Below are 17,266 nucleotides of genomic sequence, written 5' to 3' on the forward strand. Positions count from 1 at the left end.
TTCCTGGTCCAATTAATAATTTTCCTGTCGTATCTTTAATGCACTGCACCAATTTACCCTTCTAACTTACTTATAGATCACCTTTCTGAACAGCGCACCAATTTCATTATTCCTTTGCAAACTCACCACGGCCTCGCTCTTCGTCTTCCACCACACTTCTTTCACCCTATTACTTTTCCATCTCTGTTAATTATTTATTTCTATGTCCACCCTTTTTTCTAATTCTGTGCTTACATTTCCATAACTCATCTGACTTCATTATCCTCCCGCCAGTAATCCATTGTTTCCTTGTTTTTTTCTATTAAATGTTCCAATAATATCTTTTGCGACTTTCGATATCCTTTTATGTTATGTCCTTTTCGTCTCGGGGTATGCTCCCTTCTTCTCCTACATTTCTCGGCTTCTACGTTATACTTCATAATCTGTCTTTCCTGTTTTATCTTTCTAAATCTGACGTTTTACTTTATTAGTGCCGGATTACGATCTGGAACGGCATCCGCTCGCGGGAATCTGAGGGAATTTATAATGCTGTTCCCAAATCTTTGTCTATTGTGCAACTGCTATCTCTCCTTGTCTGCGCGCATTTTCCCCGTATGTTGCGATTTTTCAACCAAGTGTTCGTTGTGGTTAAATAATTTCCCCGGCAGGACTCTATGGCATTCTTCCGACATTTTTTTTTCCTGAGGCGTATACCCCAGCCTCACTCCCGAGTGCCCATCAATCACCCATCACCTCATTCACCCCAATCCCCATCATCAATAGGTTTCCTTGCTGATACACATGCAACTATTTCCGATCGTCAGCATCATAATAATGAGTATTTCAATCTAAAGATTAATTTACTGCAGCCTTCCCTTCTTCTCTATTCAGCATAATTTCCCTCACTTCCTGTTAGCTTCTCTGCTTTACGTCCATGTTATTTTGTCTTATATACCAGGCATATTCGAAGAGTAAGGGCCGTTTGGTTGTAAAAAACATTTATTCGCATCGGAGGAGTAGCTTGCTATCCGCAGGTGTCCTTATTTATTTGTAAATCAACGTCGTCTGAAAATAATCCCAGGATTGCTGCTAATGTGGGAGCTTAGGTGATTAATATACGAGGCATATTTGAAGGGTAAGGGCCGTTTAGTCATTTAAAAATATAGTCATTTGTAAAAGTTTTCATTGACGGTTTTAGGTTCTCACAAACCTACTTTTTTCTAGCTACATAATGTCCATATTAGGTGAGTTTGTGATTTTCCACAGACTTTATAAGAAGGGAAATTAAAAACTCATTTAATATGGACACCAAACAATTCCACGAAATGAAGCCTGAAAGTGCAAAGTATGTTTCTACATAATCACTGTTCACTTATAAGCCTTTTCGTAATGTTGTATCAGCTTCTTAAATAATCAACATTGAAAATCACCGCTTGGAAAATGAACCAGTCGTAATTTTCCCGTCGCCTTCAAGCCGCTGACCACCAAGATACAGTAGCCAGGTTTTTGGGCCGGTGTCAGCGGTCCAAAAATGCTTGTACACTCAATATTCTTTGCTCTTTTTGCTGGTCGGTATGTATTTGCGGTGCCCACCTTGCATACAATTTGTCATATGCGAGTTTTGCCATAACTATTATCTAAATAGTGGTGCGTTCAACAATAGGAAATTCACCAGCCAGAGAGCTAATGGTCGTTCGTCGATCAGATCGCAGTCCTTGGTCCCCTTATTGAATCATTTCATTGGTCGGGATTCTGTGCACGACACTCCGCTCCTCATCAACTCCCGATGACTTTGGGAAGTTTGCCCAAAGAATCCTTTTCCTTGATAAAAATCGAGTGGCAGCACGCACTTCTCAACTGATGGGGACAACGATTTTCGCAGAAATTTTTATCTGTATTCACCGGTAGGAAAACGACTACTGAATCAAATTAATGATTTCAGTGGCTTCGGAAATAATCAATTTGTGGCACAGCATGCGTACGTACAACTTTGTTTAGAGCCACTAATATTTAAATACAAGAAAACGACCCTTACTTTTCAAATATTCCTCGTACTTTTCTGATGGTCTTCGTCGCGGGATCTTCCCTTCAATTTTTTCTTCTATTATGTTTCTAACTAATCCATTGTACCACAAGGGGTGCCCAATCCATCAATCGAGTTCTTCACATGGTCCTTTCCTCTTCTGCTCATCCATATACTTCCTTTTTCCTCAATCTGTCTGCCCATTTAATCTTTAGTATTCTACTCTGGAACCAGATTTCCAAGGCTTCCATTCTTCGCTGTTTCACATTTCCAATATTCCATATCTCTGATCCGTGAAATGCCATGCTTCAAACGATGTTTGGACGGAGAGCATCCTTGCTTGTGACCCTAGATTATTTGAACGTTTTACCTTCCTATGCTTCATGAACGCCTGCATAGCTTGTGCCATTCTTCGATTGATGTTTGTGAAACTTCTTTCATTCCAAGTTGAATCTTCCCAGATAGATGAAGGGCTCCACTCGGTCTAGTTTCACTCCTCGAATTATGGCCTCTGCCTAAAGGCGTACTAGCTTCTCTCAGACGCAAAAATACTTAAGTTTTCTTCCTGTTGATCCTCATATTACATTCCCGAAGTATTTGATCCATAGCACTGGTTGTTGATTGCAGGTCCTCTTGCGGTTCTGCTACTACTCTGCTGTCATCTGCGAACCGAAGCATATCAACTTCTCATTCACCTTTACTCCTTTTTAATCCCAAATCTTTTGCTTTTTCTATTGACCCTTCTAGATACACGTTGAGTAGTGCTGGCGAGATCTTGCACCCTCGTATAACTCAGTTTATGATTTTGGCTCCTATTTTCCTTCCGCTTTTCATATGCATGGTTATTAACGGAAGATAATTGAGCATACTATTTCTTATTCCCTATGGTTTCTTGTTGGCACGTTAACCTGAATAATGACAAAGTTCTTTGGCCCATCTTGCATCTCTGTAATATTCTATCCTCCACCTAACCTATTTACTACGTGTCTTCCTACCTTTTTGTTAAATATTACTACTCCCGGGCTCTCTTCTTATCAGTTGTAAATTATTCTCCAATAATCACAACCATCCTTCCATCTCATCTCGCACAACTCTAAAGCATCTACTTAAAGGTATTTCCTTTCTCCATTTCGCGCTTTATTCTTGTTTCCCTGTCCTCGATATAGTTATAACATTCCAAGGATTCCGTGCGTTGACGACCGTGGAAACTTAGCCTCTCCCGCTGCCCGGCCTAGCAGCCGTACCAGTGACCGAGTCCGGCAGTTTCCAGGATTTCTTCCTATACTAGTGCCCACCGTCATTGCTTGGAATAAATAATTGAGGCGGTTGGCACAATGGCTTAATTGGTGGACCCAGATCCCAGAAGGTTATAAATCCCGGAATCGGATTCCGGATTTATCACATTTTTTCCGTCGATAATACTTGTCCCTTCTATTAGTCCGTATATGATTCCTTACCTGTTTTCATGCATTTTAATCCGCATAGGGAACATGATCGTTTGAATGTATGTACTCGTACATATAAATGGAGCAAGCACTCAAAAGCAAGGGAGACATAGGCTTCGAACAAGACCGCATAGATCAGTCGCGTGAGAGAATATAATTAGCAGAATTAAATGCGAAACCAACGAATTTAGTCATTATTCAAATTTACATGCCACCACGCAATCACAAGGAGGAGGATGCACACAGGATATTGTTCAATTAGAAGAAATGATTGCGAGTGTTACTGGAGGGGAACACTTGATAATGGTGGAAGATTATCACACGAGGGTAGGCGAAAGAAAAGATTTTAGTGAGGGAGGGGACTATAGTTTTACGGCCAAGGAATGACCGCAGGAAGAAAGCAGCACGAGATGTAGGAAACATCGTTCAATCATAATGGGCACCTGGTTTAAACACCAAAGTACACATAGATGTGCGTGGATAGCATTGAAGTAGAATGATCTGGTATTTTCCCGGCGAATAATGTTTTCCAAGATTATTCGGATCTCCCACCGGGTCCACGTTCGTAGGTTTGCCGACGTTTCGATGGCCGAGTCGTCCATCGTCGTCAGGGCATGTCGTTACTCAGGTATTTGGCCGCCTTATATAGTTTGGTCAGGAGGTCAGGTCACGTCTGATTGGTCGGACGCTTTCCGCCTCTTGTTTTCCTTGATGTTCCTCAAAATGGGTTTCCACGCGTTACTGAGGGAGTATCCGCTGTCTCGGTTAATGGATTTGTTTTCGAGCCGGATCGCTATTGCTTCCTTAGTCAATCTTTCCCAAAATTTCTCTTCTCGGCACAGGATCCTTGTCTCCTCCCACCGAATGCTATGGTCGGAGATGATGCTGTGCTCTGCAATGGCCGACTTCTCAGGTTGGCACAGTCTGAAATGTCTCCGGTGTTCTTTTAACCTTGTAGCAATGGTCCTTCCGGTCTCTCCCACGTAGACTTGGCTGCACTCGCAGGGTATCCGGTATACTCCAGGGGTCATGAGGCCACAGGAGTCCTTTGCCCTTACTAATTCGTCCCTGAGTTTGTTACAGGGACGGAAGTAGGTGTCGATGTTGTACCTCTTCAGTATTCTCGTGACCTTGCCCGAGACCGTGGAGACAAAGGGTAGACCCGCCCTTGCCAGTGGTTTTGGTTCGGCTTCCTTCGGTGTGGAGGCCCGAGGCTTGACGGTCCTTTTTAGCGCCAACGCGATTTCTCTCTCGCTGTAGCCATTTTGCCTGAAAGTCTTCTTAAGGTGCAGCAGCTCCTTGTGAAGACTTTCTGTGTCAGATATTGCTCTTGCTCGGTGTATAAGCGTTGATAGAACCGCCATTCTCTGGGAGGGGTGATGGTGACTTCTTCCGTTGAGGTAAAGGTCTGTGTGCGTCGGTTTGCGGTAGACGCTGTGTCCAATCAGACGTGACCTGACCTCCTGACCAAACTATATAAGGCGGCCAAATACCTGAGTAACGACATGCCCCGAAGACGATGGACGACTCGGCCATCGAAACGTCGGCAAATCTACGAACGTGGACCCGGTGGGAGACCCAAATAATCTTGGAAAACAGTATTGAAGTAGTAGTTGTTTTTAAGGGAGGCGACCGACAACTGAGGTCATTTGCGCCTTAGGGGATAGAGAGAAACCCGGCGTTGGTATTATCCTACTCTTAACAAAAGGCGCCAAGGGGTCCGCAGCTTTACGTCCCATCCAACGGACGGTGCACTAACTCAAAGTGCCCTCCACAAAGCACCTTAAGTAGGGATCGGGACACCACTGAAAAATATCTGTCACCACCGGGATTCGGGCCCTCTGGGTGGGAAGCCAGTACGTTAGCAACCCCACCATCCCGATTCCCGATAGTATGGAAGGATACCTCTTGGACTATATTATTTTTAGGCTCAGATTTAGGAACAGTGAGATGAATTCGCTGTTCATTGGAGCAGATGCGGATTCAGATAATAATTTACTACAAATGAAGTGCAACATCAGATTAAAGAGGATAAAACAGGGAATACGGTGAGGAATTATAAAGAAGGAGCATTAGGCAGTAAAGGAGAATCAGCAGTATTTAGAGAAAATCACGAGTCAGGAAAAGGCAGCTGAGCACTTTATTGGATAAAAATGGTAAAAAATAAAAAATGGATATCGAAAGCTGAAAACGAAACTATAGGAATAGTAAAAGGGAAAATGGCAAGAACGCCTTGGATGACAGACGAGGTGATTAGAAAGCTGAAGAGAGAAGGAATTGGAAGAATGTAATCACAGAGTTTGATTGAAGGATGTAAAAGCGTTAAATAACAGACGGATGCGGGAAATGAACGAGAGTGAAAGAAGCGTGGAGTAGGAAGCAGTGCGATGATGATGAATAGTTTACAAAAGAATGGTAACACCGGTTCGTTGTACAGGAAAATGAGGCACTGCCAGGATATTAGAGGGCAAAATCCGTCCACAATGCCAAAGGTAATCGGGGAAGAATATTAATTACACCTTTGAAGATTCAAGAGAGATAGAAGGACTGCGTCCCCATAGACTAGAGCACCGCCCCGTGGGCTCGGTAACCTTTCTTTTGTCTTCATTTTTAAGTTTCGTTTTTAAAGTTTACATTGTTTCCCACATCTGGAAGTAATTTAAACCATGTGTTTACTTACATTTCAAAGTAGGAACGGTTTGAAAATATTTCCAAGTTTTTCTCGCACAAACGACACTTTTGGACGGGTTAAACTCACTTGGTCTATCGTTGGCACAACTTCACGACACTGAGTATTTCGGCAGTAAGGTTTAGAAAGAGACGTTTCAGGCGTGATGTGGTGGAATATCATAATTAATCAAAAATTGGCAAATGTCCAAAAAATAATATTTTGTGGAAAATTGCCAATTTTCAATTATCAGTAAGGTTTAGTGCGAATACATCGGGTGTGAATCTGGAGAGGAATCAGCTCATCTGATAATTGGATTCGGTGTTTTTCATTAAATATTTACCTAGATAATCGTTTTCCAAGCTATATGGTTCCAACGATATTATCAAGGCTGTATTTGTTAGTTATTTTTCATTCGTCTCATGATATCATTCTTGCCAAAGTGCGATTATATAAATTTTTGTATTATTTTGTGATGGCGAAGTATATTATGAAAATAAACGGCCAGTATATTGCTTAAAACTCCTTCTTGCATTTTCGACTTCATATTTGCTGGAACTTGGTTTTAGTGCAGTCATTCAGCTTATTTCCAGGCAGAGAAACATGAGAAACATCAGGTTTGTGAACGCGGTGATTTAAGACTCCGGCTAAGTGACATTAATCCGGGCGTTGGAAAACTGGTGTCAGGTCATCAAGCCCATCCATTCCATTAAAATTTTATTTGATGGAAATAAGTTATTCAGCTAGGCAATAGAATCTCATTAAATGACTACTAGACCATGAAAAACTTTAATCAATAGTCAATTAGTTGTTTAACTAATTTTAACAAAGCATGATTGGGTATTCTATTTTTATAAATTGAAAATGTTCATGTTGTATAATTGCTTAGTTCAAGTAAAAAAATGACATGTAAACTTCCAAAAAAAGGTTTTTAAAAAATATTTGTTTTGATAATTTATTTGTAGATAAAAAGTACATTTTCACCTAAGTTCCTTTTATTGTGTATTAAGTCTTTTGCATCAATGTGATATGAAAACTATATATCTATTGGATTGAAAATAAACATTTGATTAACCATTGTTTTTAACTTAACTATTTCAATGTTCCTCATTTGGTTATTTTTGTATCATGATTTTGATTATTATTTTAAAGCTATCGATTGGGGGCCGTTGATTATACGAGTATGTTTATGAATCCAAGCTGGTTGGTGGCTCGAAAAAGTTTGGGAAACACTGATATGGAAGAACGAAATCTATGGTAGAGACATTAGACCAGCAAGCTAAGACCTAGAGAGAGAGAGAGCATGACATAGTTCGTAGATAGCTTAGATTCAGACGTGCTTGATGGTGGGATTGAAAGGGCACTGAGGAAATTGAAATCTAATAAGGGCGTGGAGGTAGACAACACTCCCGAGGAATTGCTTAAATGTTTAGGAAAATGCGGGAGGAAGATTTTATATGGCCTAATTCTTAGCATTTATGAGGGTAGAATTTTACCGTAAGATTTTGTCAGATCAATGTTAGTTCCTGTTAAAAAAAATAAACGGCAGCCATATGTGAGGGCTACAGAATAATAAGTTTAATGTCACACAGAAATGAAGGGTTATTCAGGATAATAAAAACGATTATAGAGAGAACGGAAACTGATGATTCGGGGATGGCCAGTTTGGGTTCAGAATGAGGATAGGCACGCGTGGTGCCATTGCAGTAATTAGGTCACTGAAGGAGAGGAACATAGCTTCAGAGTCAGGATGCGTTTCTTTCTTAGAATTCAAGAAGGCGTTTAAGAGAGTGAATCTGGTTTGATTAATGCATTTTATTGTAGGAAATATGAGTGGATTTGAGGGATAGGAGACTCATCCGCAATCTGTACACATGTATCAGTCTGGTCAAGTGCGAGTGGGGGATGGAGAGTCATGATGGGCAGTGTTGAAAGAGGGGTAAGATAGGTGTGTCCATTATCACCCGTGCTGTTCGTCGTATATCGTATGTGGAGGAAATGATTAAAGTGGCATGGGAAGAACAGGAGATGGGAATGAAATTCGGCGGGAACTCCAATAATCAATTAAGTTTACTGATGATCAAGCTTTAGTAAGTCAGTCAGCCAAGGGGTTGAAAACATTGCCAAGCGCATTGAAAAAACAGTGCGATAAGCATGGGATGAGAATCAAAATAAATAAATCAAAGTTGATGGATCTTTTGAGGAAGAGGAAAGAGTAGTTTAATTTTAAAAAAATGTCAGTTCATTCGCTAATTTGCCTATCTCGCGTTTTGAACCAGAATAGTCAAATTAGTAGGGACGCAAGAAAAAGAAAGACTTTCGACAGGAAACAAAGCTTTCACAAGGAAGTGGACATGGATGACAGGAACGTTGAGTAAGGATGTTAAAAAACGGATCGTCAAACCTTTTAAATGCAGCGTGGTTTATTACGGCGTAGTCACATGGTCTTTGAAGCTGAATGATAGGCGTAGATTTGAGGCTTTTGTTGGGGCGCCCTGGGCGTTTTGTTTCAGATAAAAGAACCGCGTACACTGCCAAGTACGCAATTGGAATATCTTTGCGAGAGGGCCGAAATGAAGTATATAATAAATTCTATAGCAATGCTAAGACAACTGGGCAAGTGGGGCGATCAAATGCTACTCTAATTGTCAACACAATCTGAACCCGTACGTCAAAGAAAATGGAATCGACTGTGATATCTATCTCAAGAATATCCAATTAGTTATGAATTCATAGGCGCACAACTTAGAGGGAGGTGTGCTGACGGATTTTTGCTTGCGTACAATCCGAGAAATTCATCTCAAAATCGAGTATATCAATCTTAGAGGATGGTTATTGCCAGGAAACTAATGAAATATTAGAATAACCTAGGAACACCACTATGGAAAAGATAGCCGAATTACGAAGGAAGCAAATAATTGATACTTTAATAAACACAAATTTTCTAGAACATATCAGCAAGGGAATCTGGTAGCGGTCGAACGGGAAGCCCAGGCAATAAGGATGGCACGTAAGATTCGGCTGACACATTAAATTATCCGTATGTAATGTCTGAGGTGCTACCTGGTGACAGATACCGAATGAACGAACTTCCTTGGGCCAAGAGAACGAGCGTTTAGTTCGGCTTTTTGGGCAAACAGAATGAAACAGTGCTCTAGGCCGCCACAAGATGTTGACGATGAGCCGGGGCAAGAGGATGAGAATGCAGAAGAAGGAGATAACCTCGAGGCTGCACTAGCCGATATGGAGAGAGAACAATTCAAGGTCTGTCCCAAAAGTAGTATGACGTATGTGACTTATTTTTTCCCGGATAGACGGACGGACGGGCGGCGCTTTCTCTGGCTGGGTTCCAGGGAGGGGAGTCTTAGGAAAGGCCGGAGGCCGGTGGTAGTTGGGTCACAGTCTTTGCAGAGTGTGGATCGTTCGTTTGCGAAACCTCTATAACGTGACCTCGTTACGCTCCGTCATAAACCGGTTATTGGAACAGCTCTACGCCATCGAATTTTTCGTGAAACTGGGCAAAACCAGAAAAGAGATCCATGAAAAGCTAAAGGTAGCTTATGGTGAGAACACTAAGGGTAGATCGGATGTTTTTGAGTGGCACAACTTGTATCGGTTGGGTAGAGAAGATGTTGAAGACGCCGAACGCAAAGGATGCCAATCGACCTCAAAAAGGTGACGAAAATCTGGCAAGAGTGATAGCTTTGTTGGACTGAGATCGCATTTTAAGTGTTCGTATGGATTTTGATGAACTTGGCATCCCTAAAAGTAATTTGCATCGACTTGCGACCGAAAAACATGGGCATGAGTAAGGTGTGTGTGAAGTTGGTTCCACTAGCTCTTGGACGAACAAAAGGAAACTCGCACGCGGATCTGCCAAGAGCTTCTCAAGAATGTGAGTAAGGATCCAAATTTTGTAGACAATGCTCCACCAGACTTCTTCCTCTTCCCCCACCTCAAATCCGTGCTGAAAGGACTTCACCACGGCTCGGTAGAAGCGTTACAACAGGCCGTGACGAGGGAGCTTAACAGCATTCCGGGCGCCGCCTTCCAATGCCGCGTGGAAAACTCGCTGGCAGCGGTGAGTGGACGCACAAGGGTGCTATTTCTAAGGTTTCTGGGTGAATTTATCAATTCTGGCAATCATTTTTGAAAAATCTATTCAGTCCTACTACTTTTGGAACAAACCTTGCATCTCTCAACCGACGCTTTTCCGGAGACCCAGGCATATCACACCTGGGCCTGAACCTGGAACTTATCGATCATTAGCTCAAGTGCCATTTGGCGCACCATACCATTATCTTGTTAATGGGCTAGGGTATTCAACGCGTTCATTTTGGTCATGATCTCGGTAATCGGCGAATGAACGGAAAGAATAGTAATCAGGAAAATCAAAGGATTAACGAAGGTATGATAGACAATCCGTAATCCGTATGGTAGTAATCCGATCTTGAATCTAGTTTAATGAAGTGAACATTTAAGTTACGGTACTCTTTCCGTGTATGACCTTCGATTGAAAGCTTTTTTTTACCGAATAGATAGAATCCTGAACCAGGTCCATCAATTAAATTATAGGATTCGTCCCACGGACTGGGTTGCGCAGTTTTAACTGTTCATTGCATCGAATTGGTTTCATGCATGCCAGGCGATTGGAATTAGTTAATATTTTACACCTGCGCATAAGTATTCAAAATTAGTGCCATTTATATCCGTATGGCAATCAGAGGGGATGGCTCAATGCAGTAACCACTTTCCAGACACCCGTATTCTCCTTATTTGAACTTAAATATATCTTTATATCATCTTTTAATAGATCTTCTTTAACGGTCCGTGCCGATCCGGTTAGACCGGTAATTAGCTTCCTGGCTGGATAGCCTCAAGACCAATCCCGCGTCGAGAATGGTGCCGTCTCGTTACACTAGTGGACTATTTTCGTGGATTATTATGTTGGTGTACATAAAATACCAATTTTAAAACAATTTAAGAAATAGATGTGAATCTAATATATAAACATATCCATTCAATTGCTCTAAAAAGTGATGATAAACCGCTGTTGATGCCCTCGGTTCAAGCAACCTTGCTCGTAAATTTTGCCCTAGACTTTTCGAACGGTAAATCGTTATTGCATACAATTGAGAAGTTAATTGTTAAATCTATCACCTAAGTTTACCAATTTCCCGGAGACGATCCCCTCTTCAGCATAGGTAAAGAGCAAATTTCTTGTCAAATTTGTCCTGAGGTTACAGTCAAGATCGCGTATACAATTCTTGAGACATGAGCAGGGTGTTTATTATGTTATGGTGCGAAGCACATAGCATGAGGTGGAATCAGATGTCGATGCACGGAATACAGCACTCAGGCAACCCACTTTCCGAGCGATTGAGGTTAGCTAAACGGCCCAGCGACGGCTCACTTCCCGTGACTCACGACAATGAGTTGCACCCTCCCTCTGTGCTAGTAAGCGAAAATCGCTCGCCTTCGTAGAATTTTGCTTCGCTCAAAAGTGGATGGAGGGATGGGCGGAGAGGGGAGGGGAGTAACAGCCACCACCGACGGCTGGGCTTTCCCAAACCTTTTGGTCTTGTCCCAAAATTCAAATATTCACTGCTCGCCTAGCGGCACATTTATTATCAAAGCGCTGGCTTCATTTCTTGGCTGAAAGCCTTCCGGGACGACTGTAAATTCCTTTCAACCCAAATGGCAATAATTTGCAAGCCCTAGGAGAGGGAGCAATCGTTCCCAATTACCGTGGCATGTGATGCTCTTTTATAGTTATTTTTTGCGGCCCATGGCTAGACATTAGCGAGACTTCGGCTGGATCTGAATTGCTTGCGTTCGTCATCCTCGATTATGGAGGCAATCATTACTGCTCATTGTTTTATCTTGCATCCATTTTTTTCATTAATCATTCGTAATTATGCACTCAATAAGGCAACATACTTTTCTGTTAACGCATTAAGCAATACGTGTGGTAACGATTTTTTTCACGCGGTTGGTGTAAATTTGACTGAAAGAAATCGAACTAACCGCCGATGTATTCAGAGTTGCCAAATGTAGTTGCTCAGTTATGTTTTTTACAATGTGTTTTCTGTCATGATACTTACGTGTATTAAGTACGGTCGCCATGGAAATAATGTTATGTGATTAAATGATGAAACCCTGAATTCCATAAGGCATTTCTGGTGAAACCTTGGTAAATATCCGCCGAAGTATATGAATTAAATTCAAATCTTAATTAAAGAATACTCTTTCTATGCACTTGTCGAATCTAAAAAAATTCTTAGCGGCAATCTTTATGCAAAGAAAAGAATTGGTCACGTTCTAATGTTTTTTTCTTTACGCGACCTCTGGCTAAGGCGACGTCTATAGCGTGAATGCGTGCGTGAGACAGAATTGCAATATCACAGGCTAAACGGCGATTGAACCAGTTCTTCGTAGCCGGAAATGCAATCATATCTGCGAAACACCGTTGGAAGCTGTGGAGTTACGTATCCGCTTGCTCAAACGGTGCTCACATCTACAATTGGTTTTTTCGCCATTTCTAAGATTCCATCAACTCTTTTAACGCTTCTTAATCGAATGAACGCTTTCATTTTACTAGCATCCGATTTTTTCTCGCTCTTATACATTTGTGAGGGACTGATTTGTTATTGTAATTGTATTGAATCGTACAGCTTCACCACATTGCCGTTATAAACTGCACCATACTTATCAACACAAATATTCACTGATTTTATGACTTAAGCTAATCATATGAGTTATTACTGACTAACCACAGATAATAGCCTTACAAAATTAAATATGGGCATGGCCCGTCGATGCTGCCTTTGGAGCGCTCTCATAGATAGTAAACGATTTATGGCCGCAAAATACGCAGGCAGTAACAATAAATTATGAGAATCCTTGTCATTAGTAGCATGTTCAATACAAATGAGCATCTGAGTACAATCGGCATGGATCTGAAATAAATACCCTTGCTTAAAGTGGTCTGGGTACGAACTGAGCAGTTTGGCCTCAGAGCCATATTTTTCATTGAGTATCATGGATCATACATTCAAGTTCTAACCCAGATAGTTTTGCCTTTATTTTCGCACCCAAAATTTTTCAGCACGGTAGTTGACAGTGCACTGTGATCACAGTTTACCTATAAGACAAGGTAAATTGTGAGCACTAAAAGCTAGATGAAATTCCTAGCGTTTTTACTATTTACTACGTTACTATTTATTACCTTATGATCATGGCGAGTGAAATGTATGCGATAATGCATCGTAAATAGGCAAGTGCAGTCTCGTCCGAAATTCTGTGAACCCCCGAAAAATATATGTACAAGCGTCTTAAACGCACATTCAGTGGCATTTAATGGCATATATTGTCAAACTTAATTATTATATAGTTTATTATTATCTTTATTTTTTGACAAAAATCAAAAATCTGCCCCATGAACATTTATCTCATCTGTAACGCGTGGCACACACCGTATTGTTGGATTTATTTTGCCTTCTTCTTTATTTGGACAATGCCGCATTTTGGAAAACTTATCCATCGTTGTAGTACTAAAATTTATCTAGCGCCCACATAGTCGGTTAATACATGCAATGATTAGACTGACTATATTCAATAATATTTCCTTAAGCCGTAGGAGTATAACCTTTTATGGCTTGAGGAAATATTATTTGATATGGCCATTTTAAAAAGGGACCGTAAGAACCTCAATTTATCTTTTCCATGCGATGGTTAAATAAACTGCCGAATTATCTTGCACATTTCGGTCACTCTAGAGCCCTCTGCCCCTGAGTCAGACTAAGATACTGTCCATCCATCCAAATGAATGCAGAATTATCAATAAATCCTAGGAAGGAAACATTACTTAACTTGCACCTCTCTCACCAGTTCACACAATCATTCATCCCTTTGATGAATTTTATTGCTCGTTCAAATTTTTGCTCCAAAGATTAGAACATTTCAATCACATATACCTGGGCTCGTCAAATATGCTGCTATAGAAATATTGTAAATAGAATTGAGCTTGCATTCCAGTTCCAACGAAAGGTGAAAATTCAGATTCTAGGAAACCAGGGGAGATGACGCAACAGTAACTTTTAGCGAAGTCACCCGCTAATGCGCATCACAATGCAACAATTTCAAAGTATAAAAATCAATGGTCTTGACCGGACGTTCAAACTTGGCCGGGCATTGAGGGATCCGCGTTCGAAACCCGGTCGAGGCGAATACTTCTTACGCATTGAAATTTTTACATTTGTGAACATTCAATCCCAAAAGACACATTCAATTATCACTCCCACTTATTATTTCACAGCAGATCAGATTTTTTCCCACGACATCTCTGGTATGAAGACCAGGTTGCCCAAGGCCCGAACCGACGTAATGAACTCACCTGCAAATCTTGAAATACCACTTCGTACTTGATCCCTCGTTTCTTCAAGAAGGCCTTGACCTCCTCCACCGAGTCCGGAGCCACCAACATATCCAAGGGTACGTTTCTTCTTGACTGGGTCCAGAATTTCACGTCACCGTCCATATCCTGACCCAGTTCCATCAACTCAGTCACTTGGGCCTCTGTCCTCGCCTGGGCCCTCAGAAGCTGATAATTCGTGTACTTGACCCTGTGCGCCCCTACAAGGGCATTGGTTGCTCCCTCCCTGCCCAGCAGAGCCTCGATCCCCGTCTTGAAGTAGCCAAACACGGACATTAGGATGTCCGTGAACGTCGCTCTCCCTTGGACGGCGCCTGCCGCGGGGGGGTAGTCTGCCCCTGGGACGGCGCCTGCCGCGGGGACGGCGGCCACGTGAGCCGGACTGCACAAGAGCAGCACAAGACCGGCGGCCAACGCGAGCGCGCACCCGGCCGAAGCGAGCCGCAACATGTCCCCTCGGCCGTCTCTCGTCCGTCTCTCGTCCGCCGTCTCCCGTTCACGTCTCTTGTGGGCCTCTGCTTCGTCTCCTCCCGCCTGCTCGCCTCTCGCAGTTTCGCGCTCCTCCCTCGACTTCCCCGTTCTCCTTCAGCAACCCCCCCCTCGCTTCGCCTCTCCTCCGGACCTTCGCGCCGCATTTCTGGGTCATGGGGGAGGGGGTCCTCATGACCCGGCCGGGTTGGAAGAGAGGTGATGAGCCAAGCCAGAAGCTCTTGCGTGGACTCGCGCTTCCTCCCAAGCATCCGAAGGAATCCGATCGGAATGTGGGCCATGGGATTTGGGCACCTCACTCCGAAGGGGAAGTTTTCCTTGAGGAGGAGGGAATCTTCGGGATCCGCTTGTGCACTTGCGTCACAAGGGAGGATGTAGGCTGCGGGTAGTCGCATCTAAATGGGTTCATCACTAGGTGTGGCCAGCTTTATTGTAAGGGGCTCAGTTTTCAGGTCGCCTTTGGGCGCGGGTAGCTTTCATGGATCAGAAGGCCCGTTAGTATTTCGACGTCACCGTGCCGCGCAGACTTCCTACGCGTTTCCGCGACCTTGCGAGCGACTACTTCTCATCCTCGCGACAGCGAGGGCACGCGCGCAGAAAGCATTGAATTTTTATCAAAAATGTAAACAGGCAAGACCTACCGAAGGGAAAACCCACCTACGAGGGAAAAAAGACGCCGACGAGATAAATTGAAAATCAAAAAAAAATGCTTCCCTCGAAACTCGTAAAGGAGTGGAAAAACTGCCATTCATATTCTATAGTCCATTCTGAAATTTAAAGGCGGTGTGCATGTATCATAAATGACTATCTTCATGATAAATGAGAAATATCAAATGGCAAACTTTTCGTTTCTATCTCATTTGAGGTATGACTTCATTTGTTAAGCCGAGGAAATTAAGCCCAAATTCTACCTAAACATGCAAACATTTGAGGTGATTCTGAGACATTAAAAATTCCCACTCTGTACTAAATATAAGAAAACTCCTATTGTTTGTTGCGGAAATGTCTAAAGCTACTTTTTCTCAACGTCCGCTCAGTGTACAGTTGCCTATTGGTATCTCATTTCTTCCAAACACGAAACACTGAACAAGTACAGCACTCACTTGGTATTCCAGGACCCTATATTCCACGGATTTCCACAGTTTTCCGCATTTATTGCGACCCGAGAGTCGTTACTTCGCAGAATCATCCGGCCCATAATTCTGCGCTGCCACTACGACATAACGGAACCCAGGCCGTACAAAAGAAAGTACTGAGGAAAATCAAACAATGTTCCTGATAGTATTACATTAAGCAATACCTCCGAGTGACGCACGCTACCATTAATTTTTTAAAGTATGCTGTTTTGATCTGAGAAAAGCGGACGCTATTCGCATACCAAATTTCATCAGAATCAAAGAGATTTATTTCAAATCATTTTCTTAAGTTTTTGATTTTGCAGGGAGTGATATAGCATACTAATTTTTTTGCCATTTCATTGAATTTATAAAGCTTTTAGGACTAGTACTGGAGAGAGGGCATGCTCTTTAAAATCGCTATGAACATTGTCGGGACATTTAGACATTAGGCCCAGGACAAATGGTCACGGTAACTTTGGAGAATTTTAACAAATCGTTTAGGAAGTCATGTAGAATCACTTAGTAAGGATTCGAATTTACTAAACCTGCGAAATTGGTACCTCCATTGCAGAGTTTCGACGGTCATGCTCCGAAAAAAATTGTCATATGATTATTCCAGGTTTCATTACCAAGTATTTTATACAAATACAGATTCAAATTTGTGTAAAAAGCAGATGTTGCAATATTCGTCTTTTTTTTAGAATTATGATTTGTACGCAAGAACACATTCATGATCTGCCATCGATAGACGATGCCCTCGATGCCTATTGTTTCTGAGAGCGCAAATGGAGTTAGCAAACAAATAAGCTTTCCGATCTTGTAGTTTCTCATTGTATGGCTAATGTTAAGAGAAGGACACGAGTAAAGGCGACTGATAAACTAATTAAAAAATTTTATTGCCTTCTATCAGTTGTTTTTGTCTGGGAGGTGTCGAGGGGTATACAGGTAGATGTGATGGTGCCCTCTGAAAACCGTCAAGAGGCCCTCGTAACTGCACGCTGGGAGACGTCATCCGGGTACAGCGCCCGCGTTTGATAGGATGCGAGTTCGGTGCGCCTCCAAGCTGCGGATTCAGCCGGATGCATTGGTGGCGGACTCAAGGGAAACGTT

The 17,266-nt window shown here is 42.3% G+C and overlaps 1 protein-coding gene across 1 annotated transcript in view; it reads right to left on the reverse strand.

The window, feature by feature from the left end:
- Positions 1-14,999, reverse strand: part of LOC139686123 (carboxypeptidase B-like) — a 45,724-nt gene extending 30,725 nt beyond the window's left edge. The window contains exon 1 of the mRNA XM_071583307.1: positions 14,511-14,999. Within this exon, the coding sequence (XP_071439408.1) occupies positions 14,511-14,999 (489 nt within the window). The remainder of the gene's footprint in view (positions 1-14,510) is intronic.
- Between the last annotated feature and the right edge of the window lie 2,267 nt (positions 15,000-17,266).

This window comes from Hetaerina americana, unplaced genomic scaffold (assembly GCF_022747635.1).
Source record: "Hetaerina americana unplaced genomic scaffold, ioHetAmer1.1.p SCAF_13, whole genome shotgun sequence".
NCBI classification, from domain to species: Eukaryota; Metazoa; Arthropoda; class Insecta; order Odonata; family Calopterygidae; genus Hetaerina; species Hetaerina americana.